The sequence below is a fragment of the Heliangelus exortis genome, chromosome 3 (assembly GCF_036169615.1).
Source record: "Heliangelus exortis chromosome 3, bHelExo1.hap1, whole genome shotgun sequence".
NCBI lineage: Eukaryota > Metazoa > Chordata > Aves > Apodiformes > Trochilidae > Heliangelus > Heliangelus exortis.
Genome location: NC_092424.1, coordinates 88,747,997 through 88,773,504, shown reverse-complemented (window position 1 = coordinate 88,773,504; position 25,508 = coordinate 88,747,997). Strand labels below are relative to the sequence as shown.

At 35.2% G+C, this 25,508-nt stretch overlaps 1 protein-coding gene across 3 annotated transcripts in view; it reads right to left on the bottom strand.

The window, feature by feature from the left end:
- The window catches only part of EYS (eyes shut homolog), a 724,585-nt gene that overhangs the window by 81,145 nt on the left and 617,932 nt on the right, over positions 1 to 25,508 (bottom strand). For all 3 annotated transcript variants that reach the window (XR_011725383.1, XM_071741624.1, XM_071741625.1), the window contains exons 39-40: positions 16,510 to 16,618; positions 12,115 to 12,335 (exon numbers count right to left, since the gene is read on the bottom strand). Coding sequence is in view for 2 of the 3 variants with exons in the window: in XM_071741624.1 (XP_071597725.1) it covers positions 12,115 to 12,335; positions 16,510 to 16,618 (330 nt within the window). In the remaining variant the exon portion in view is untranslated. The remainder of the gene's footprint in view (positions 1 to 12,114; positions 12,336 to 16,509; positions 16,619 to 25,508) is intronic.

Sequence of the window (25,508 nt, the reverse complement as noted above, 5' to 3'; positions counted from 1 at the left end):
TGTATCCAGCTGTGTGCTTGATTAGATTTTCACTTCACTGGTATAAATCTGAGTAAATTCACAGAAGACAAAGGAAACTTAGCACTATAAAATGGTGTAACCTCCTATGTAAAATATGAACCAAGCTCCATTTTCTTGCTTTTTCCACTGACAGTGTTAGCTCCAATCCTGTATCAAGAGGATGAAACTCCTTTACATGTAAACACAATTACTAATTATTAATGATTACAACATTGGGGCAGAGAAGAATATGCCCCTAACATCTGCTGGCAAGAAAGATAATTGGAAATGCTGCTTGAAAGAGTACTTCTGCCTCTGTGACTCAGATGTCACTGCATAATTCCTATTTGAAGAAAGGTATTTTGAAGAAATGCTGATTGAGGCACAGGTTACCTTAAACAAAAGACAGTTCTGATAGATGTCTGCAAAGTAGTGATTTTATTTATTTAATAGCAATTTGTGTTCCTGTGTTTTTATTATGTTCATTTTGCTTTCACAAAGGAAAAAAGTCTCAAGCTCTATTCCTATATTATAAATTCAGAATAATAATAAAAATGTCCGTACTGTGAATGAAAATAAGGTAGCAGTGTCATGCAGGCTCTTGCCTAGTTGCTTACACACTTCACTGCACAAGGATACCTTCGTGGACACAGCATTTCTACTCAAATACATAATTTGCTAAATCTCACTGGATCTACTTAGGAAATCCTTTGGGGAGTGAAGTAGCTTGATTGGCCCACATAGAGCACTCTTTTTCAATGTGGCATAGAAAGGGAAATGAAATCAGAAAGAGCACAGGAAAAAACCCCTCAGATACCACAGCAGTAGTGAAAAAAGAGGATACGCTTGAGTGGAAACAAACCATCTCCCTTCCTTTCCATGCACACAGAATTTTTCATGCCCATATTTTCTAGGTTAAGCAGCACAGAATAATTATTAGAAGTGAGCAACCCTGATTTTTTTTTTTTGTAATTGAAAAAGATATTGCAGAGAAGCACTGAACAGAAAAGGTGGGAGCAGTCAGAGAAAGTAGCGCACCACTGCTGGGCATTATTCTTGCTCTCCCGAGGTTTTAATTTAGCATGGTTTTCTGTTTCGTTTTGTTTGGGTTTTTTAGGTTTTTTTTTTTTTTTTTTTTAAGAAAGCTGCTGAGAAATATTCAGTGAGGAGGAGGTACTGAGGTTAAAGAAGACAAGTATCATAAGCATCTTAAAAGAGTTGCAATACACTAAACAGGCCTCAACACAGTACAATATTTATTTTTATTTTTTTCTTTCTGTTAAATCTCAGAGCATTTCAAATGTTAGCTGACATAAGGATTGTCAGAAGCTGAGGTTTTTTTCTCCTCTCTATGAAATTTAAACTCTGCAATATTACTGCCAAGCTACTGCCAGCAGGAAGGTGCTTTTACAAGACGAAAACTGCTTGAATATGCTACTAAGGGATTTACTTTCTCTGTAGCCGTAGTTTTATTTAAATGTCATAAAAAGCTGGAAAAATGCAATTTCTACGAGCTCTGCACAGTCCTCCTTCAACTCACCTCTAAGATCTACTATATTCTGCCCAGAGGGACTTGAGTGCAAGGTCCATTTCTATAGCTGGGAGTGGGTGGATTCCAGCTGTAGGTGGCAGTAACCCAGAGCCTTCTCGTTTCAGAACCCAGGCAAAGATTAAAACCAGACCAGGCACAGAGAACAATGTTTCACTCAGATGCAGTAGAACATAATACAGATAATAAGGATTTTCCCCAGTAAAGGATCCCAGTGCTTTTCTGACAAAGAAAAGTAGTTTGTGAGGCACCCATTTACTTATATTATGATCTCTCTTTTTTTGTTAAATTAATAAATTCTACAAATAAAATTTTTTTTTACCTAAGTTTGTTTCCTTTTGTTTGTTTTTTTGTTTTTGTTTGTGTGTTTAGGTTTGGTATGATTTGTTTGTGGTTTTTTATTTCTGAGAAAAGAGCTATTTTGCATACCTGGAGTCTTGGTCAGTCTACAATCTAACAAATAAAAAGATGAAATTTGACATAAAAAAACCTTCCTCATTTTGTTGTTAATTTTTATTTTTGTAAACTGGGGTAAGCTGTGGTGGGTGAACTCAGGATGCTCTGACTATTTCTTTTGGGTTTGTGCCTGTGGTTGAAGTGTTGCTGTCTAACGAAAGTCAATCACACATATATGTAGTTTCTTAGGGTAAGATGGTAGAATACATATACTATCTGTGTCAAGGACTTGAGAAAAATGTGTACTGATAAAGTTACTAAAAATACATAGTATCAAGACAAGCGTACAGAAAATCACTGAAAATTTAAGCATCCAGGAATTAGGAACTGCCCAATGTACTGAAAAAAATCCACCTCAAAATATGGACAAAACTTTTTGATGAAAAAAAATTATATATTAATATATACGAATTTATCACTGCATAAACTTACATAATAATGCACAGCTGCCTTTGCTACTACACAAACATTTCCCCATAAAAAATGGATGAAATCTGAGGTTTAACCTACATCAGTCCTAGGCAAAAAAAAAATTATATGTTCATTTCAATTACCATTTTGTACCCATTCTGCACCTAGCAAGATTAGTTCATACACACGAATTCCATCTTGTTCATATTAAATCACGGCATTTTACCATCAAAGTACAGGACAAACATCCTTTAATTTTAAACCTAAGTATTATAATTGCAAACCTTATTATAACCCTTCATCTGTTCCTAAATCATCAACCTAGCTTTAAAGACCTGCCTGAAAACAAACAAGCAACTGTCCATAAATTAAACTGTGTCCTGATGTTGCATCCTTCTCCATCTCAGTATTGGCCCTTGCCCTGCAGTAGTTCATACACAAAACATGCTCTCCTACAGATGGAATCCACTTGTCCTTGCTATTAAGTGAAACACAGCAGGACCCAGAGAGCATCTGCTGAAGCTGAAAACCGACTTTATAATTTAGCCTTGAATCTTGAGCTGGCATAACTATCACATTATAAATCTGGATGCTGAGTCTCAACACTTGTAAAGTGAAAATAAACTTGTGATTGTCTTTCTCATTGCAGTTTAAGCATACAACCTAAAGCTAGATTTCACTGTTAAAAACATCTGATGTCTGTCCACTCAAAGAATTTCAGCAATCAACAGGTAAACAGGTGCCTGCCAAGAGCAAAACAAGTACAATTTGTCCACTTCACTGCTTTTCAAAGCATGAAAAATAGTAAGAATACTCAAAGACTGGGTTTGTTTTTACCTAGGTGATACTTAAGGTTCCTTCCAATCAAAACCATTCAGTGATTGAAAATGTGAGTGTCTTTGTTTAACTCCCCGTGAAACCAGATGCATGTTTATATATTGCATTCTCACATAATCATCCCTGCAAAAGTCAAAAGGGTAGAGCCAAACCCTTTGGCAAACTTTCACCTTCCCTTCTCCATGAAATATGCTTGGGGGAAAGTGGAAAAAAGGTTAAAAAAGCTAGCTGTCTCTACAGCTATTTATTTACAATATACACAATTTTTTTTAATGGTTCTTAACTCTGAATGCATACCATTTTCTCTAGATTATTCTAAATAGTTTATTCTCTCCATTACATTAGCATATTTATACAGGCAGTGACTCTGATCTATGTAAAAATAAAATTAATACTAACGAATGCCAAGAAAAAAAATCTGGATTACATACAAGGATAACATGATAATAAAAAGCTTGGATTGATTTTTGGGATTTAAAGCAATCTCTGAATATTTTGGTAGGTGGTGAAGTTTGCAATTATTCCCTGTATGTGTCCAGGAAAGAGCTTAAATCTGGGTTAATGAACTATTGTGTTTGTTTTCCAGTTACAAAATATGTTGCACTGTTTCTGAAAGTAGTTTACAGAATGAAAAGTGGATGAATAATTGGGTGAGTCTGACAACTGAAATATGATGGTGCAGGATTATCCTGTTATATAATACTACTGTGCTGGGTTTGTCTGAGATAATTTTCTTCATAGTAGCTAGTAGGGGTCTATGGTTTTGATTTGTGCTGAAAACAGTGCTCATAACATAGAAATTTTGTTTACAGAGTCAAAGCTTTTTCTGCTCCTCCCGCCACCTTGGCAAGTAGGCTGGGGGTGCACAAAAAGTCAGGAGGGGACACATCTGGGACAGCTGATCCCAACTGACCAAAGGAATATTGAGGAGCTGTGTGGCCTTGTGCTGCCAGCTGTGGTTAAACCATGACAACTACAAGAAGGAATAATTCTTGGATATTCTTCACTCTACAGACAGTAGCAGTCTTTGTATTTTACAGTGATTTTTTTCTTGGCTTTTCCAGATCCCTGCCCTGAATAATGGTGAATAAAATAAATTAAATTAAAGCTGTTGCAGGACTAAAACAGTCGCCAAGAAAAATAGAGAAAAAAAGTGGTTATTTGTGAGACAACTAAATGCATCTTGAACAAAAGCTGCTAATTTCTATTTCATTTATAGTATTCACTTCAATGTACTTTGCAGGTCTGTTGGGGATCTTACCTATTTTTTCATTGTCTTCATCTTTACAACTGGGAGGACATACAAAATAAACCCAAGTGCCCTATGCATCTTCACCAACAATATAGTATAAAATTCTGTAGTATAAACCCAAGTGCCCTAAACATCCTCACAAACATAGTATAAAATTCTGTGGTATAACGAAGACAATTCCAAACAAAGGAACGATACATACAGAACAACTATAGTCACCCCATAATTAATGTTTTTGAGTGTATATACATACATGCTTGTACCTATCTATGTACCACACAGATACTCAACTCAGACTTCACTGATTCCTGATGATTGCAGAGAAGATGATGACATGGTACCTAAGTGATGAAGCTTCACATCCCATTAGAAGCTTCCAAGGCTGGTTGTAAACATAAAAGAGATGTCATAACCAGAGTTTCTGGAACTGAAGTCTTAAATACCCTTTGGTAAGCACAAGAAAATTTGCAGGGGAATGAAAGAGATGTTTCTAACATAACTAACAGTGCTGCACAGAGGAGCCCTTACAACTGGCAGTTTCTATATCTGTTTAAAACAACAATTCTGATGCTGAAGAACTTCTTTCTGTCTGGTACATTTCACCTTGAGGGATTCCTGAGGTGAGCCTTCCCACTGGACTGTTTCGAAACTTGATCTCATTTTCATTACAATCTATTAAAACACAAGTTTTAATAGAACTTCTGTATTCTTTTATGTACACAACGAAGTAAAGTACTTTATATGTTAATATATATTGAAGTGGTCCTAGAACAGAGTAAACCAGGATGTTCAAAACCTCATATGGCTATTTCATGTGGCCCACTTTAAATGTCACATCAGAGAATTATAAGAACCAGCATGTTCACTCTTTTGTGTAGCTTCTCTGCAGTCCTAGCCATCTGTAAAACTCCTTACTGAGTGAATGTCAGCAGAAATCAAGCACAGGTCCTGACCTTCAAGCCAGATGAATTTTCCTAAGCATAAAATAAGGCTAAATTGATGGGCATACTGAGATGGTGACTTGAATATAAGAAAGCATAGAAGTCCTTACTGAAAGTTCATGCCCGATGGAGTAAAATAATTAAAAACTTCCTTGACTGTATAACTAGTAACTCCTAAGCACTCTTAGATTTTGAAACAGAGAAGAAGGAATACCAGCTGTACTCTTACAAGCACACAAAGAGAATACTTTCATTACGTCTGGTAACAATACAAACACAAGTATTAAAAAACCAAGTCTGTCCCTTAGGGAAACATTAAGACTTTTAGAGCTCTGAAAGACTTTTTACTTAATAACACAGTATTCTAGATAGAGAGTTGTAGTATTGATACCGAATGAGAAATAAACAAGATAGACAATAGATAACTATTACTGAAAATAATGACACCAGCTTTCAAGATGCTGCTGTGAAATACTTTTTCTCCTTCCATAACTAGTTGATAGCAATACCAGATGGCTACACAGATTATGCAAGATGCCAAAGGACCCATATTAGGTCTTGTGCTGACCTCATCTACTACATGATTTCAGATAAATCAAGGAGGTCTTGGAGAAGGAAAAATGGATTTTTGTGGTCCTTTTATCTTCATGTCTCCTAAAATATTACAGATTACAGAGAATGAATCTTCAAGAGCAATTGTTTTATACATATGTTTGTCTAAGACAGTCTTTTTTTGAAGAGGGATGCACTAATTCTATAGCAAGACACCAGATAATTTTCTGAGTAATTTATAAATAAAATTGATCTTGCCTTTCCCTGAAGAGTAAGGTTCAACAGGTCTTCCTTGTAAAAAACACAAACAAAACACATTCCCTCCTTTACAAGATATGATACTGATATAGTCTGGGTACAGGTAGAACATCTCTATTTCAGTTCTTTCTCCTCCCCAAATGCTATCTTATACCTAGGTTTTGCTAGCTAAAACAAGCCTAATTTAAATGTATTAAATGCATACATACAGGGCATGAATCTTCCATGACTATGTGGGTACCACTCTTCATACTAAGCTGTGCACATAATCATATGGCTGAGCTTACTAAATTGAAAAACAAGGGCTATTTGTAAAAAAATCCAGTTCTCTATTTAAGAACATGGGGAACAAATAAATGTCATTACTGAGAAAAAAAAAATGACAAGACCAAGTTTGGTGAGATCTTAACTTTCTATATTACTATGATACCTTCTATTGAGACTTCACAAATTCCATTTGAATATTAAGCATGTTCTCAAATTCAGCAAGATATCAAGGGTGAAGAAGGCCTTACAAAACCATAATAAAAACCTGTTCTGTTCTGTGACCTCAAGATAGACTACTCTGTTCCTTTCAATGATAAGCTCCCCAAAATAGGGATTCAGAACAATGGTGTTCTCCCTCATTCAATCTCGAGTCAATCATGCCAGTTGGGACTGAAATTTTATATTTTTTTCTCCTCATGTAATTTTAGTTGCTTGGAGTGTAGAAATCCATCACTAGTATGCAGGTGTATATGTTAGGCTAGCAGCTAAGGAATAAACATTCTAACATATTTTACAGATAGTGCATTATTAATCTTCATAGTAGCCGTCATGTAATTTTATTGTGATATCTTACAGTAAACAGCTAGAGCATATAATGGGCCCTTATGGAAAACTTATACATTTCACTGAAGAAATTACCTCTGTGGAACTTTGGAAAACCATTAGCAAAAGGAATATGGTACATTTATCATTTTTCATACACATGCTACATGTGATACAACTTATAACAGAGTTGCAGCTACACTATTTGTCAGAATTTATAGCAGAGTGAAATTCTTACATGAATCCCTGCTCTGCCTCTGCAGTTGGAAAAATATGTATGAAGAGTTTTGGAGGATTTCTATGTACATCTAAACATCCCACTGGCCTTGAAAAAAGATAATAATCAATGCATTTTGCTGATACCTTTTAAAGCTACTTCAAACTAGATACCCCTTTGGGAACCAAAGCTATCAGAAATGCTGATTTGGTTGTGCTATAATTCTCAAAAATGATGCTACATTGTATTCCTGAGGATGGAGTCAAAACATTCTAAGTTGACTGGCATAAAAATGGCACTCACTTGTATTTCAATAATGATAAAAAAAATTATTCCATGGCATCCTCTCTGATTTATATCAATTGAATTTATGTATAAACATCATGTTTAATAAACTTTGTGCAAAGCTTGCTTATTATCTAAATAGATGAGAATTTAGAGTCTTATTTATATTTAGATGCATTGTTTTCAGTGTGTTACTTTTCTCACTGATCAAATGCTAAATCTGCAGATTTTGAACATAAACATTTGATTTTCCACAGACATTTTTAATAGATCCTCCACTGCACTGCATAAATTAAAAACAGAGAAAGTTTTAGTCTTTGTTCATCGCTTTTTCTAACTTGTTTGCTTGGGTTATTTTGCAACTGACAGAATTTTTTATTTCAACATCACTTCTGTGATAAAATGATGTTTTGAAACAAATTCTGAAGAGTGCATCACATATTAATCATTAGTAAATAATTTGCATATTCTAAAATAATGTAAGTATCAATTATGCTTAAGCAAACTGAACAGCAGTCGAGTACTTGTATACTAAAAAATATTTATGAGATTGTATTTTGCTATTTCCTCATGCACCATCTCTTTTACAGATGTTTTGTCCAAAATCTACACTACCAGCTTCGGAGAACATAGCTTTAATTTCTTTGTCAAATCTCTTATCCAAAGCACTATAATCTGAGGAATATAATGACTAATAAATGTGATACAATAAAATGGGAAATGTTTCTGAAAAAGACTGAGACACACCTACTTCAACTGATTTGGTCATGAAACACCTATCCTAACACAAACGTGGATTAGAGCAATTTACTATCTAAACTTCAAGACCAAGAAGCTGCAGTTAAAATTTCAGTTTCCACTTTAAGGAAAACTAAGGTAGGAGACATGCAGATTTAGTCCAGAAAAAAAGAGGTTTTATATGCGGTCTAGGCCAAATGCAATTCCATTTTCCAGGAAGATCAATTTGAATAAGTGATTTCTTTGTTAATACCTAGTGTCAGAAAAAATTGGAAATGAAATTTTCTCTTTTGCTTAGTTGACTTTCCTGTGAGAATGCAATGTAAAAAATGCATATCCAACAGGATTTCAGTCATTCTGAGAAGCTCGGTGGCATTGTCTGTCATACTGCTCAAAAATGATGTGAAAGATTTTTCTTATTTTTTCCTATGAACATGAAAAAGTGAACAATCTCTCTGCCTGAAAAAGAAAACAATTTGGAAATAAATTTAAATTTATTCTTTTCTTCACCAGTACCCAATGAATCTCTTTCATAAGTGCCAAAGTGCAGCTATCCTAGATACTTAAACTCATTAAAAAAAACTAGTCTTCCTAAATAATGGTGTGTGTAAACATGAATTAAAATAATAATAATAATAATACCAGCAGTTTCTGGAATTGCAAAACATGTAAGCGTCTTTAGTATTGACACATCTTCCTAAACCCAATCCCTTTAAAAGGAAGCAGGTTATCTTTTTCATACAAATCAGTATTACATATGTACTTATGGTGCAAATTCTGAAAAGGTATGAGAATACAAAACTCCTATCTAGAAAACATCCTCCTTTGCAGATCAACTTAACTGAATCCCTTTATTTGGCTTATCTTTCCGCAAGAGTTGAATACAGCGGAACTTAAAACATTAGTTCTGCACTTAATATGGATCTCAGTGATGTTGACTAGGATTTAGATTTCTAAAAAACCCCAACAGATATTTTAGGTAATATATTTGCCTGAGTCTCTTAGCCCATAAAAACGTAACTATAAAAACTTGGTATATGTGCAGTTCTGCTTTCTTGACTAGCTGGTTGCTTTCTTAACCAGACACACCTACATCTAAAGCAGAGATGAGAAATCCATGACCAATTCTAAAAATTTGGCTTCTCTAGTTCAACAAACACAAAAATCAGATTTTACAAGCTGGAAGCAAACTGCAGCTCTGTGCTAGAAATGTGTGAAAAGCATTAATAAGGGCATAAAATCCTATCCTTAGATTAATACCTTCATCCAGAACCTGACATAATGTGCATTTTTTGCTTATGGGCATAAGGAAGCACATGAAGTGTTTCTGGGAAAGGTTCACCATGACTACCCTTTGAAATGGAAAATGAGATGCAAAAAGGGGTTGAAAAGAACATTTTAGTGTCTCTAAAATTTACATTTTGAGCTCCTGTTTTTTTTTTAAAAAAAACAGTCATATTCATATTGACTTTTCTTTTTCTTTCCTGTATGTTTCCATTAACATTGAGGACACATACTAAAAAGAGACCTCAAAATATGTTAAGTCACTTCACCTGGTCTCCTCAGTATCTGCAACACATGGAATTCTATCACTTAACTGAGTTCAACAATAAAATTTTCTTTAACTGAAAAAAAAACTAAACTAGAACTAATTTTATGACATTAACAAAACTCCAGACTTAAAAATGCATTCAAAACCTTATCAGAGGGGCTTTAGAAAACAGCTTGGAATGAATTTCTGGTTTGTTGATCATTTCTTTGAGGTTTAAGAATTCTGTGATTCCCCAGCATGTAGAAAAAGGTTTCTGAAATCTGATTTTAAACATTTTTCCTACATATATCTGAAAAGTTTCCCTTCAAATGAGGCCTACATATCTTGGAAAGTATCTCTTAAAATATTAGGGTTTGAAAATTGAAAAATTATATTCCTTGTATATATTTGGTGATTAAATCATTTATAGTGGTTGAAATCTGAATGTGTCTCTCTATTGAAATTTATTGCTAATTGAGTTTGATTTTTCCGTGTTGGTTAATTGATTAACATTAATGGACCCATCTGCTGCACCAATATGTGGGGAACAACAGTAAGAATAATCACTATGAGAATATTTTGAGACACATGAAACATAATTGTTTGTGGGAGCAATTAACTTTGAGATTGTATTCTGCACTATAAAAGCTTAGCTTGGCTATGTTTACAATTTCTTGAGTCTTCATAAAACTTAAAACAAATGTATTAACTATTACTGGCATAGTGGCTGGCATTACTATCAAATCATTGGTGAAGTAATTTTATGAGTTTATTTCCCACACACAGATGTGTCTTCTTAATTAACACTGAGCCTGGTCTGAAACATCTGGCTCATATGATCAGAGGGCCACAAAGAATATTAAGAGCTTCCTAGGTTAATCTTTCCATGTCCTTTTCAAATACATACTTTCAAATCCAGTGAGCTTTGAATCCACAAAATCAGTCATAGAACTATATGACACTCAAACCCTAAATTTACTGCTGTCATTTTTTCCTTTGAAATTAACCTGTTTCTGGAATTCTACATTACCATGGATGTAAAGTAAAGTAAAATACGTAGCAAACTTGCAAAAGTGTATCTAAAAGCAAGAGAGCATTAATAGAGATACTCTGTTTTTAAAAACTAATAATAACTAAGTAAAGAATTAGAAATACAGTTTTGTACTGAACCACTCATCTGATACAGCATATGTTTACTCTTGAAACAGAAAGAAACAGCTTTGAATGAAATAGTAGATGACAGGCCACTCAGTGGAATGACAGATATAGCAAGGAACAAAGGAACAAGAGAGGAAAAATAGACTCAGTCTTAAGTTCACACTTAGTTTCACCAGTTTGGTAGGCATATTGAGCATGTTTTCACAAAGCTGCCTTGCCCTCAGTTGAGCTCTAGTGAAACAAAGCTTAGAGGTCAAAATCCTGTTTGATTTTCTTTGTGTGCTCACATCAACCAAGAGAAGCAGAGAAGAACCTCAAAACTTCAACTTAAAGTCTCCTCAACCTAAAAGGCACACAGTGGTCCAGAGTTTTAAAAGACCTTTGGACTACGCTCTCTTCAGCATTTGCCTTGAAGCTGAAGTACAATATTTAAAATAGACATGGCAGCTACTTCAGAAACTCTATCAATTTTTAAAAGAAATGTGGTTCCTAAATGCTGAGTGCCTTAGACAATGATGAAGTCACTGTGGCTTAAAAACGTATCATGCTCCAACTGATTCATCATTCAACTGAACCATAATCTTCTGTGCTTTTAGCTTACAACTCTCTGGACCCTGCCTCATTGTTCAGCATGATGCACTTTAACTTTCTAAGGTTTTTTGACAATATTTCTTCACACACGCTGAAGGTGCTGATTTATTTGCTAGTGTTTTCATAGCATGATTATTAAGGCCTATGCTGTGTACACAGGAACCCATCATGAAGGTGTGAGGATACAAGGCCTATTAAAATCCAGAACTGTTACACAGATGAATAAGATCTTATATGTTTCTATTTAAATTATCTGTCACTGAGCCTTGTAGGGGAAATGACCTAGTTGATTGCAAAGAATGCAGTGTGGGCAATGTAATGACATTTTATATTTCTTTTCATGTAAGCAAATAAGGTATAAAATATCTCTGGTTAGGCATGAAGATGTCACATTTTCTATTTAATATTATCATGGCAAAAGATTGGTGCTTACTTTATTACACAGAAAACAGTAATTTGCCATTAAAGACCAACCTACCAGCCACAGTGTGCAAACAGTGATAAAATGATTAAAGAGGTAACTCTTACCTAGTGCAGGTCCCACCATTGCGACATGGATGATAATCACATATTGGAACATTGCAGTTCTCAACATTCCTCCCTGCAAGAGCTTCATCTATAATGAACAGCTCCTTATTGTTAACTTGAAAATCCCTAATGCATCCTTTATAGCCATATATCTGCCCAGCACATTGATGAACCTCTTCATGAACAGGAACTTTTCCAAGGAAGATTGATCCAAAGGTGATCTGCAGAAACAAGAAGAGAATCATCAGAAAAGAATGTATAGAGAGTAATTAAAGAAAATTGCCGTTTCTTGAAGCTGGTCAAAAACTATGATCCTTGCTGAAGAGATTAGTTTTTAAATGTCATTCTCTTTTTTGAAAAAAAAAAGAATCATATATAAAGAGTGGTTCAATTTGTTTTCACATCTTCAAATATGTAAGACAACATATACCCCATGAAACACAAACTGGAATTCCAAGCCTTAACCACAGTGATCATGGTAAGGTTTTCTCACTGCTTCCCTCATGTCTATACTATGAGTTCCATTTTTGTGGTTGAGGGTTGGTGCTGGAACACACAAGAATCTGTAGGCTTGAAGATAAAGGTTTTCTTTAGGATCCAGGACCTACAGAACCCTCAAGATCAGGGGAATGCTGAAACAAGATTTTACTTTTTTTTGTATTACAGAAACCAGGATGCTACATCGAAGTCTAGGGAAAAAGGAAAACTTTATATAGCAAATTCTAGAGCTTCCTTACAGAGGTGCAAAAGAAACACCTACAACTATTTCATATTGGGACTGACCAAGTCATATTAGTGCTCAGTATGGTATTTCCTGCACTTCCTGACTTATTAACCAAACCCTTGACCATCACATACAAAGGATCTGTGACTCATTTAGCACTTTGAATTTCACCCCTTAAGTTGATGCCTGACTTTCTAAAGTTTTGACATGGGCTTTCACCATTCCTAAGCTCTTCTGCTAAATGCCTGTCACTAAGAACTGAAAAGATCATATTTTTTTCATGAGTCTATCACACTGTGATGCTTTTATTTGTATGATACCATCAATCCAGAAAGTGAGTGAAACCTAGCTAATGCAAGTCAAGTAGGAATAAACCAATGGAATAAAAAAATATACTGCAGCATGTGTAAAACAGAGATAATTTATGTGAGGAGATAACTTACAGTGAAAGGGCCTTTCACTATCATATGCAGAAATCAACTTCAAAGAACTAGGAAAGGGGGGAAAACATAATATTGACTTATTGGGAATTCATGCATCTTGATTTCGCTTTGCTGCTCCCTGTCTTGCTTTTATCAGTCCTGGACTCCCATTGCTGACAATTTCTAGTAAAATTTAAAGTGTGAACATAACTACCTGCAGATATTATTCTATGTACAATGCCTTTCATTCAGAAGGGAAAAAACTCTACTTCTTTTAGAGCATGGACAAAATTAATTCAGATTTTTCATGTGGAAGGAATTTAAAGACATTGGCTCAGCACTTGTCAAATTCATTTCATATCACTGGACTTTATCCCTTTCCAAACAAAGCTGTAAGCAAGAGTAGCTTCAGACAAGATCTCTAAGTTGCGTCTGCAGACAGGCAATTTCCGCTTTTGAATTTATTACAAGAATTAAGCAAAGCTTTGAACTGGAATGTTAAATGTCTGTGACTAAGGCAAGTGTTTTTAACACTTCTCTTGTGACACAATCTTTTTATTATTGGGCTTATTCTGCAAAAGCCCTGGCCTTGAGGGCAGATCCATTGTACCTCAGATGAACTTCAGTAGACTCTGCTCAGATTCTCGAAACAATAGATTTTATCATAATGTGCTAGATGTTAAAACTCATTAGTACACCGTAATACACATTTCTTTCTGTAAAGGTCCTGCTCTGAATTTAACAGGCTTAACCAGAATATGCTTTAAGGAAACATGCAGGAAGAATTCCTTTAAGTCTTGTTAATAACATAACAGGCTTAACAGGCCTTATACTCATGCTTAACTTTTCAAATACTAATTTGAAAATGTCCTTCTTCACTTGAAATCTGAGTGGTAAGAATGATTAGCTTGGCCAGGAACATGAAGAAAGTCTTAGTCCCCCCAGATGTAAGAGATTTCTTATTTTCTTCCTTTGTTTGTGTACTTTGAAAAGAAAATAGGGGAGTTGGGAGATTAGGAGCAGATCTGTCAAGTGGAACAGCTACCCATGAGGATACAACATTCATTCAATGTAATATGTAAAGGGTTATTCTATATTAAGTTTCATTTGGTACCATGATATACCCATTAGTAGTTACAGCACATTAAATGCACTTTATTGAGGATGATGTACTGTTTTATTCTAAAAGGATTCAGCTGACATGCTCCAGGATTGCTCTGCAACATGAACTGAAGTGTGGTAGGTGGGGGTGACCAGAACATTCACTTAAAAAACCCACTTATGGTAAGACCCATGAACACCCAGAAAAAACCAAACCAAACCAAACCAAACCAAACCAAACCAAACCAAACCAAACCAAACCAAACCAAACCAAACCAAACCAAACCAAACCAAACCAAAACAAAACAAAACAAAACAAAACAAAACAAAGAAGAGTTGTGGAATTTCTTAGGAATCAAAGGAATTTCCTGATAGGGAGCAGAAAAATTCTGATATATGGTCTTAGTGCATGACACCAAAGGTGGCTACTGGTGGCTTCTCTATATAATTAGGTATTGCTGAGTAAGGACAATATCAATATCTAATACAAGTTAATTCTTTCTATAAGATTGAATAAACAGGTTAAAAATTCTGTTACTGACTGGCAGTGAATACTGTGAGATGCACATAGAATGAGCATCTCCACTAATTGTCCTGCCTCCTAGTGAACAAACTTATAAAGTGAGATGCTGCAGCAGGATGCTCTGCCACAGTAGGCCTACATCAGTATCCCTTTGGGATTCAGCTGCTCTTTGCCTCTCAGTCTCACCCTCTTGGTCTCTGAGCTTCACTGCCCTTAGACCAGAGTTGAAGTGCTTCCACGGAAAGCAAAGATTGTAGCAAACTCTGAACTGGTAACCATCTTGAAAGTGCCAATATAAGGCCAAGTTGATATATATGGCATCAGCTGCTCACCCGTGCTGAGAAACATGGAGCCTACCTTGGCTACAGATAGACCAAACAGAAGCCAAATAACAATGGCTTGGTAAATAAAATATTTTTTTTAAATGAGGGAAATTAAATGAGTTTTTTCTTTGTTTCCCTTTTGTTCTCCTATAGAGGATTTTTGAGTTAAATGTAGTTAAATGACAGCAGCCAGTCAGTTTATTCTATAGAAGTATAGTCCCATCTTTGATTAGAGAGAATCCTGTACACTTTGCCCAGCAAGTGTCCTGGACTTTTGACTTATAAGCTTTGGAATTTTAAGACTTTAGGATCTTTTCAAACATAATAGAGAAGAATACACTCATTGTCTTACTACATTGCTGATAGGTATAAATTATTATTCTAGATCTAATATAAAACCTATTAATAAGCAAGTTGCTAGCCCTCAACTAGCCTTTGCGTACCAATTATCCAGACACCTGATTATTTGCATACTTAACTGTTCAAGTACCTTTTGTTTTTTTACCCTAACACCCTGTTTTGCTATTTTAATATCCTAACACTCATACAATCTGATTTTTGCCTTCTTAGTCTAGTTTTTAAGATCCTGTGCTATTTACAAATAAGTCTTGTGTTAGTACATACACATCTTGCCTGCTACCTCGCCCTGTATGGGACAGCTGTCAATCACAGTTCAAATTCCAATTCCAAAAACTTCAAAAATGTATCATGCAGAAATAATCGTGGTGAGAGAATGCATAACAAAGAGGGCCATAACATGGAGGCAAAACAGAAAAACTTGAGATTTGGGAAAGCTGGCCTATCACCCTTTTAGAATGGGTCTTCTGATACCAATTTTAAAACAGAGATAGTAATTTTTACAACATTATTCAAAAGTGAAGACCCAGCAACAATACTGACACCAAGTGAAGTCACTGATGATTCATAACTACCACCCACTAGTTTTTGTGGCTTGCAAATGGAAAGCAACTGGAATTAGTGCTTAACAATGTCATGACCTAGTTAAATGACATTGCTAATGTATTATATTTCCTCTTGTAGTATCATTGTCCTGTGCAAGGATTTTACAAAGTTGAAACAGAAGTTTCAGAGTTAGGTAAACTGAAGAAATTAATGAAAATATTATGGATGCTTAATGTGAAAAGACTTCTTAAAGAGAAACTAAGTACATATCTGAGGAACATTTACATTTCCTCCTTTAGAAAATGTTAGACTGGGTATTGTCTTTTTAGAACAACCAAAGTACATATCATGATGAAATGAACAAAGCCAATAGCTATTTTTTATGTTTTGCAGACTTACCTGAGATGGTCGATATGACAGAGAAAGTCTGTGTTGTACAGGAGAATTTCCATCTGCAGCCATTTCAATCATACAATAACCTTCAGGACTGCTCACAGGCAACATATAGCTGGAAGGAAACAGAAGATCTCATTAGTGTTTATGATGTTGACAGCAAAGACTCACACAGCAAAGGCAAGGTGAAAGAGATGTTTCTCTCTCCATAAAGTATGACAATCTTTGTACAATAATTTCAGTTTCATGGCTACTTGGGCCATCTGTGAGACAAAAGATGTAAGCCTCTTTTATTTGCTTTCATACTGTTCTTGACTCTAGTGTTTGAAATGTATACAGAGACAAAATAGAAAGAGATCTTTAAGAGCATAAGTGGATATTGACAAATTTTAAGTGCTAACTGTGGCTGACATATGGTCTCCCTAGTACAGAAGACTGCTGGACAAGTAACATCAGTGTTGAATGATGCTGAACTCCCTGGGTGGAAATTTGCTTTTCCTGCCCTACAGGGCAAACAGAAATGGATTAATAAATGAAAGGCTGCATACCTCTGAGCAGCAAGATTACAGTGTGATATAGTTATTGCTACTTGGGAAGCACACTGTTAATGTAAACTCTGGTACTGAGTGTCAGAGATAAAGGAGAATATAATGTAAATGGGATTTATAAAGTAAATACTATCAAATATTCAGTAAAACACTGGGAATTCTTCAAGTACTTTCTTAGCAAATATTCAGTTAAACACTGGGAATTCTCCAGGTTTCAGTCCAACAAGAAGATTCTCAGGTAAGATGCTTTTGTATTGAGAAAGGAAATTTGCATTAACGTTATCACTGTAATGGCAGGATAGGAGAGTAGTAGTTAATAGAGTCTTTAAAACAGCTCCACTATTTCTCTAGAAGTGCTTCCCAATTTCACTTTGCCTCAATTTCAAGTTTCACAGGCTTTAAAAGAGAATCTGATGAGCCTCCTTTTGGGAAGCTTACTACATGCATTCTGCATATGATACTCTGATTAGTCAAATCCATATAATCAGGTTTACAGAGTAAGGTCTTAAACAAGAACAATGTTACATACTTGTGTAATATTTCACAAATGTTGCACAACAGGTTTTATGAAAGATTCTAGAAAAAATAACATGTATTTATAGGGACTGCCAATTAATTTTTCAATTTTTTTTTTCAGCCAAAGAAATAAAAAAGGACAATGATACGAATCTCATGAACTATTTGGTGTTAGGATAGATGAATTTTTATGTTAGCTCATAGCTCGATGAAAGAGTTATCATATTTTAAAGGCAATTATGCCTTGAACACTAGTAGCATACATTATTAAACTTGACCTCAGCACTGCCAAGGACAAATTTAATCCAGGATGAACCATGTCAAGACCTACTGTGCTCTGAAATGCCTACCCTTTCTTTCACCAACACCTGGCTGGAATGTGCAGCTGCCAGGGTATGATTTATCCCGTATTATGCCTTGAGCTTTGCTTTTCTACTCCTGTGTCTGCAGTGTTACTATTTTATACTTCAGTATGATTCATTGTGAAATTTAGAGTCACAGTTTTTATCTCTGAAGTTACTGGGAACATTGTATTGACATAACTGGATACAGCATTAGGCCCCTAAAGAATATTTATAACATCCATTGCAGCACAGTGATTTCTGAGTGAGCCGCAAAAAGTCAGTGCATCTCCTAACATAAGTCTCATAGGCAGCATATCTATATCAGCATGTGATGCACCTGAACAAATAAATTCTACCTTTCCAATGGTTATCTTGTTTCTGGTTCCAGAGCTAATCCAGACAACACCAATTCATTGACTTTCCACTTCACTCTGCTGCATGGGGATGAAATGTGCTAAAGTATTTTACCTTTGTAAGTATGCAACACTTTTCCTATTTTTGAACCAGGAACAACAGTTTAAATTAAAAAAAAAAAAGACAGATATTTTAATGGCATCTTCTATTATTGCCTTTTATAATCTGGTCTAGATCCCAAGATTTTTCTTTCTTATTTAAGGTTAAAAAATTTTGTTGTTTTTGACTGTATTTTAAGTTAAGTTTCTTATGTAGTATAAAGTTAGCATAACATTTTGATTTTGAATGTAGGGAGCCAGAAGCAACATCTGCTTTTCTGAAAATCAGATTATTTTCACAATTTCAATATAAAATGTGAACTGAGTAAACAGAAGTTCCTCCATAATAAATAATGGGTATATTAACAGCTAGTTTTGTGATCCCCTTTTTAGATACTTGGAATAAGGACAATTTTGGAGAATGTACTTCCATCTACTGTGATTTCCAATCAACTCTTGATATATAAAATATACTTTGAATTTTATTTATAATTCCTACTCCTATTTCAGCTGCTGGGAGCTGTCCAGGTAAATTGCAATATATAAAGATATATTTCTCAGGTACAGGAAAACTGGCTCATTTAGGATTCCATCTGGAAAAACCAACTCATAACCTTTCCTTGCTGCTTTACACCCTGAGTGGATATTGTAGTACAGACCTAGCATGCCCATGGCAAAACCTACCCTCTGCCCCTGTGTTGCCCTTGCTTTTCAGGAAGGTTTATGAAGTCTGCATTTGCTGCAGTTTCTAAATCAGTTTCTAAATCAATGGAAGTTTTAAACCTTTATATCACATATCATAATAGTTCAGCCCAGAAAGAACAAAAGTTTAAGTGATGTGGTAAAGTTAATTGAGAAGAATGTTCATCTAAGGAAAAGAACAATAGGGGTTATGCTGGTTTGATCATCTTCAAGCAATTAGCCACTCAAGCCAAATGAGCACTGCAAACTTTCATAGAATTACAGAATGGTTTGGGTTGGATGGGATCTTAAAGATCATCTGGTTCCAACAGCCCTGCCACAGGCAGGGTCACTTCCCACTAGACCAGGTTGCTCAAAGCCCCATCCAACCTGGCCTTTCATTGCAAAGGTCTGGTATTCACACATTCTCACTGTTTAGTATACATAATTGATCTTGTTTTGACTCTTTGTTAAGATATGGAACTTTAAAAAAAACATTCAGTTAAAGTAAGTCTTATAGATCACTTGATGATGACACACTCTATCCTGCAGCATATTTATGTAGACAAGCCCAAGTATCCTGAATTCATATTAATAATAACAAAGACATGTTATCCTTTTGTATGCATCCCTGGTGATCCATTCTACTTTTAAGAAATGTGTCAGAAAAAAAAAGAAAAAAAATAAATTCCAAAGAGGAAAAAAAAAGTATCTATGAACAGCAGCTATTATAGAGTGATTTTGATTAATAGGTCTCAACTCTACAAAAGACATAACGTTATTATTAGTTTTTTTGAAAATGCAACAATGAAATCACAAAGAAAAGAACTGATCTTGTTTGATGTTGGCCAGCAGATTAGTGACTGAGTTGAGAGAAAAAAAACCAGGCTAAAAGCAGCAACCTATTGCCCTGTATTCTAGAGTACACAATAGGAACGCTACCACTACTTTCTTCAATATTTGCTCCTTTCTCTAGAAGGATTTCCAAACAAACAATACTTGAAATTTGTCTTTCTTATCGCATAGAAAGAAAAAAATGTAATTTGGAATATGAACAAACTGAATATTTTTCATGCTTGCAATACCACAAAATTAGGACAGTTTGAATTAGCTAGATTACTTAAATATGCTTAGAATAGCTTTTATAAAGAAACAGGACATGGAAAATTACCACCCATATGACATTTTTCTGAGAAAATTATAAAAATAATGAAAAATGGTAATTAAAAGAGAAATGCTGTCTCTAGCTTTACTATGCCAGTTAAAACCACAAAGTGCTACAACATGGACATAAGCAAGACATAATTACACTAGTTTTTAAAAACAATGACAGAAAAAAGAGTGCTCTTGAAATATTCTGTGGCAGAAATGACCTGAAGTAAAATGTCTCTTCATGTAGCTCCGTAACTTGATAACATTTTTCTTATAATCTAAGATTAAATCTATCTTAATCTTGCAAGTGGATAAATCCAGGTGTATTATTGCACACATCTCGTAGAAGATTGAAATACATTCTGCACATTAGAAAAGATAAAATGGAACTGATGATTTATTCTCTTGACATTTTTCCTTTATTTTTCTAATTAACCTTGTATTATGAGATACTGACCTCACATTAAGAACACCTGACAAGAAACTGGCTCATCACTGACATCTTTAAATTTTGAAGTATTTTTAGTTCAGTTATGCTTTTTCACTCCTTTAGATGCTGAAGGCATTTCAGACAATCTGCCTCATATCTCAGTGGCATATTTCAGTTGCATTCAAAGCCAGAGTGTTTTTTCTCTCCAGAGACAGTGACAAGGGAGAATGCAATATGATTCCTATTGCAGGAATATTTTGTCAGGCACCAAAACCATGATTCATGCACATCACACTCATAATGATATAAAAAGGATTCACAAAGCAGTAGAGAATTCTGTGTGTGTGGAGTAGGTATGGGAAATGGGTGTGTGGGAAGGACATATGGGAGTGTTATGCACAATAACCTAAATAGATCTGGAGCCATGTGGAGCCCAACCAGTTCTAAGGTACAGGCCTGATGTAGTTGAATATTTGTTTCCACAGAGTTGTTCAGCCATCTTTTCTGTGCTTGGCTTAGAATAACATGATATTTTCATAGCTGCTGTGGATTTTATATAACCTTGTTAAGAACAAGAAGTATTAACACAGGATTTACTACAGGGGCTATTTCTTTACAGAAGACTCATGGGCCTCAACAGTTGCAAACCAGAAGTTATATACATTGATTAATGACATTACTAGTTACATCTTGATTAATTATGTGCATAAAAGCTGTGTTTCTAACATAGTGCAATGCTTACCTAACATGCTCATCCCTATGACATAACTGTGGATATTGAAATAATTTAGGCTTGGAAATTAGATTGAAAGAAATTCTGTGGCTAAGATTGAGGCACTTCTAAATAAAATAAAATGTTACCTGGTATAATCTCACTTAAGCAAATGTTTTAGCTTAAATTACCGCAGTTCTCCACTTCAGAAAATAATTTTTTTTTTCCAAGATAGTCACCAGATGGCACTAAAGGAGCACAGTAGAAAGCATGAACACCAAATTCATATTAATGTCTCCAGTCATCATGGGAAAGACTGACTTAGGCCCTAATTGATAGCATGACTGTTTCAGCTTCCAGTTTATATCAAGGAAAACAGAGTAAAGTATTTTCAACTGATTAAGTATTTCACAATATGGATGAGAATAGGTCTTAAGACTGAACTTCTGGAAGACTTTTAACTGCATTCATGCATTATAATTACCTAATGTAATCACATAAAAGAGATGCATCCATGGTTGTGTAAACATAGTTAAGAAAATTTAACTTATAGCAATTATGTTTTCTATATAGTACTGAAGGTTCAGCTGTATTTCTAACAGATTAAGGAGGGACATAACAAAATTAAAATGTCAGATCATCTGGTATAAAAAACCCCAAGCATTATAAAGAGAATCGGCTTCTCTTTTTATCCAAGCTAAGTTATCATGGTAAGATCTTTTTTGACCAAACATTTCTCACTGAGCTCACACAGACCAGGGCTTTTGGTCTTCTGAAAAATTACCAGAGACAAATTATATTACTGGCATTTTTCTAATGCTACAACTGCAGGAAAACTATTTGCTATTTTTTTCAACACAAGCTGACAAACAACAGCCCAAGTTAACAGCACACTTTAGGAAAAAATCCTCTTTACTGCATAAGTGTTGATATTAAAGACACAATCCAAAATGATTCCTGCAAAGCAGTGAAACAGTGGCTTCATTTACACCCATGATTAACCAGAGTAGTTGTCAAGGGAACATCTAACCAGCTGTCAAGTAATACAGGAGATTTTTCAAGAGCAGTGATTTCACTTTTGACTGAGCACATTCAATTCACAAGTGTGAAAATCTGTACCATGTATTTCTGTTTTAATAATATGTTGGTACTTCTTCCCAAAAATCTTGCACTTTTTTTTTTTTTTTCAACAAAAATATATTTGAAAATTTCTTTAGTAAAACCATATCTACTTTTCCCAAAATGAACTTCAACATACTGCTTCCATGGAAATGTTCATGTCTCTACCCTCTTGCATTTCAACAAGGACAAATTTTGGTATTTCTTATCACTTTCAATTACAACACTAAGTCATAATTATAAAAACAAATGCTTCATTTTATGTCTGTTATTTTATTTTAAATCAACAAAGCATCTTTCATAACCTCCAGACATTCGATACCAAATTTCAGGTTTTCTAGTTATTATGAGCTGACCAATTTTTAAAAGTGTACCAGTATCGGGGGAGAGGGAGAGAGAACGGGAGACAAAGACAGGGAGTAGACAAAATCTCAAATAATTTTGCCTCCTAAAGTGGCCTGCAGTAATCCCTTGATGCCCTATTCTTTAAGAAAATGATAAAAAAGAGGTGTGTGCAAATTTTGGCAGTATGTTAGGAGTTTATTAAGTCCTAGCTGGCCCTGAACTTTTTTTTTGAGACTTGCAGCTCAATATGGATGTGCCTAAGTCTGCAGAGTCTGATGGGATTCATCCCAGCATACTGATAGAGCTGGATGATGTCACCGCAGGACCTCTCTGTTATTTTTCAACCACCCTGGGTGTCTGGACAGGTCCCAGTTGACTGGAAGCTGGCAAGTCTTCAAGAATGATACTCCAGATTTTCAAGAAGGGTAAGAAGGAAGACACTGGCAATTACAGGCCTCTTAATTCCACTTCTGGGCTTTGTGAAATTATGGAGAAGATTATTCTGGGAGCTATTGAAAAACATTTCAGAGACAAAGCAGTCACTGGCCAGCAAGGATTCGTGAGGTGGAAGTCCTTCTTAACTTACTTAATTTACTTTTGTGACAAGGTCACCCATCTAGTTAACAAAGGGAAGCCAGCAGATGAGGTGGTTTTGGATTTTAGCAAAGCTTTTGATACTGTCTCTCACAATATCTTTCTGCATAGAAAGTCCAGCACACAGCTAGACAAGGCCATAATACACTGTGTGTTGGCTAATGGGTTAGGCTCAAAGAGTTATAATAAATGAGGTTATATCAGACTTGTGGCCAGCCACCAGTGGGGCTCACCTGTGAGCCATTAAAGACACCCACTAAGTGCATGTAAGAGTGGACATAGTAGGGCACATGAATATTTTGGGGGGTCTGGCCTGCCTTATGGATATAAGCAATTACTCTAATATATTTGTACCAAATAATAAGGGTACTATAGCTAGGTGAAAATGATACTGCTTGTCTATCTCTATGCCTTTTATAGTTTGATGTGTTTGTGTGGCATAGTGGGTCCTGCAGTAGAGCACTGATTCTTCTTGATTCAAAAGGACATTACTGGCTATTGGAGAAAAGGAAAAAAAATTCAAATTGAACTGGAGTTTTTCCTATTACTACATAGCACTCTGTTTTCAGGTCAGTTTGTTCTTAAGTGCTCCATATTGTATTGTTGCAAAATAGTATTTACTGTTTTCAATGAAAAGAGTCACAAAAACCCTAAAAATCCACAAAACCCAAGTTTTTAGAGCATCAGCCCAGTTACATCCTACTTTGACTTTGAAAGTCTTCCAAACACTCCACTTTCACTTTATTCATGGTGGTTGCAGCAAAGAAAACATGAAAAGAACCTATCCAGCTGTTGTTTTAACACAGATACATAGTTTTATGGAAATACCATTCTTAGGCACCACTTTCAACATCAATTTTCTTTTAAATTAAATGTTTCCTATTTGCATTTTACTACAGATCTATTGACAGGGTTATTTCATCTACAGAACATATTTGATTTCCTGCCAGATTTTTGGATTTATATGAGGGAAATAACAAACTATTTTTGTGTTAGATCCCCTCTTTATCTCATTTTTCCACACAGGTCTTTTAGAAAAGCCTTCAAATTTACATGTCTGAATGAGCAAAGCAAAAACAAACAGAAAAACCTCATAGCTCTTCTCGATGTACTTTTGCATATATCATGTGGTTGTCACAACAAAAATCTTACCACAGTAATAAAACTGGTGCTATGTTACAATTTCAAATCTTACAGATGTTTTATACACTTTCCTATAAAGATAATACAGAGTACTGTTTGCCTTTTTTTTTTTTTTTTTTTTTTTTTTCCTCAGTAGACTTTCAAGTAGCAAATTTTGCTGTACATTTAGAGAATACCATTTTTCAAAATTCTGACTTTCTGGGACTTCTGAGAGCAAATTCTATGGAAGTGTAACATATGTCAGCAGACTCAGATTAACAAAAGAGAAGAAAATATGGCTAGTTTTTCATCAGTTTGGAAGAATAATAACAACCTTGCATGGCTCTTGTATTAAAGTCACAGAATCACAAAATCATTACATTTGGAACAAACCTTTGAGACCACCAAGTCCATTTGTCAACCCAGAAAAAATCACCATCCCACTAGAGCATGTCTTCAAATGCTACATCTACACTTTTCAAAATACCACCAGGGATGGCGACTCCACCATGTCCCTGAGCAGCCTGTTCCAGTGCCTGACTACTTTCTCAGTAAAGAAATTCCTCCTAATATCTAGTCCAAATCTCCCCTGGTGCATCTTCAGGCCATTTCCTCTAGTCATATCGTTATTTACTTGGGAGAAGAGGCCAATACTCATCTCACTACAATCTCCTTTCAGGTAATTGTAAAGTGACAAGGTCTGTCCTCAGCCTCCTCTTCTGCAGACTAAATAATCCCAGTTCCCTCAGCCTCTCTTCACAGGACTTGTTCTCAAGACCTTTCACCAGCTTTTTTTCCCTCCTCTGGACACGGTCCAGTAACTCAATGTACTTGTAGTGAGAGGCCCAGAGCTGAACACAGTACTTGAGGTGTGGTACATTTAGTCATACATATATCAAACTATAAGAAATGAAGTTTCTATAAGAGAATACTTCTTGGCTTTCCATTAGCAACATTCTGTGACATTTTAAGTACTACGAAAGTGAATCC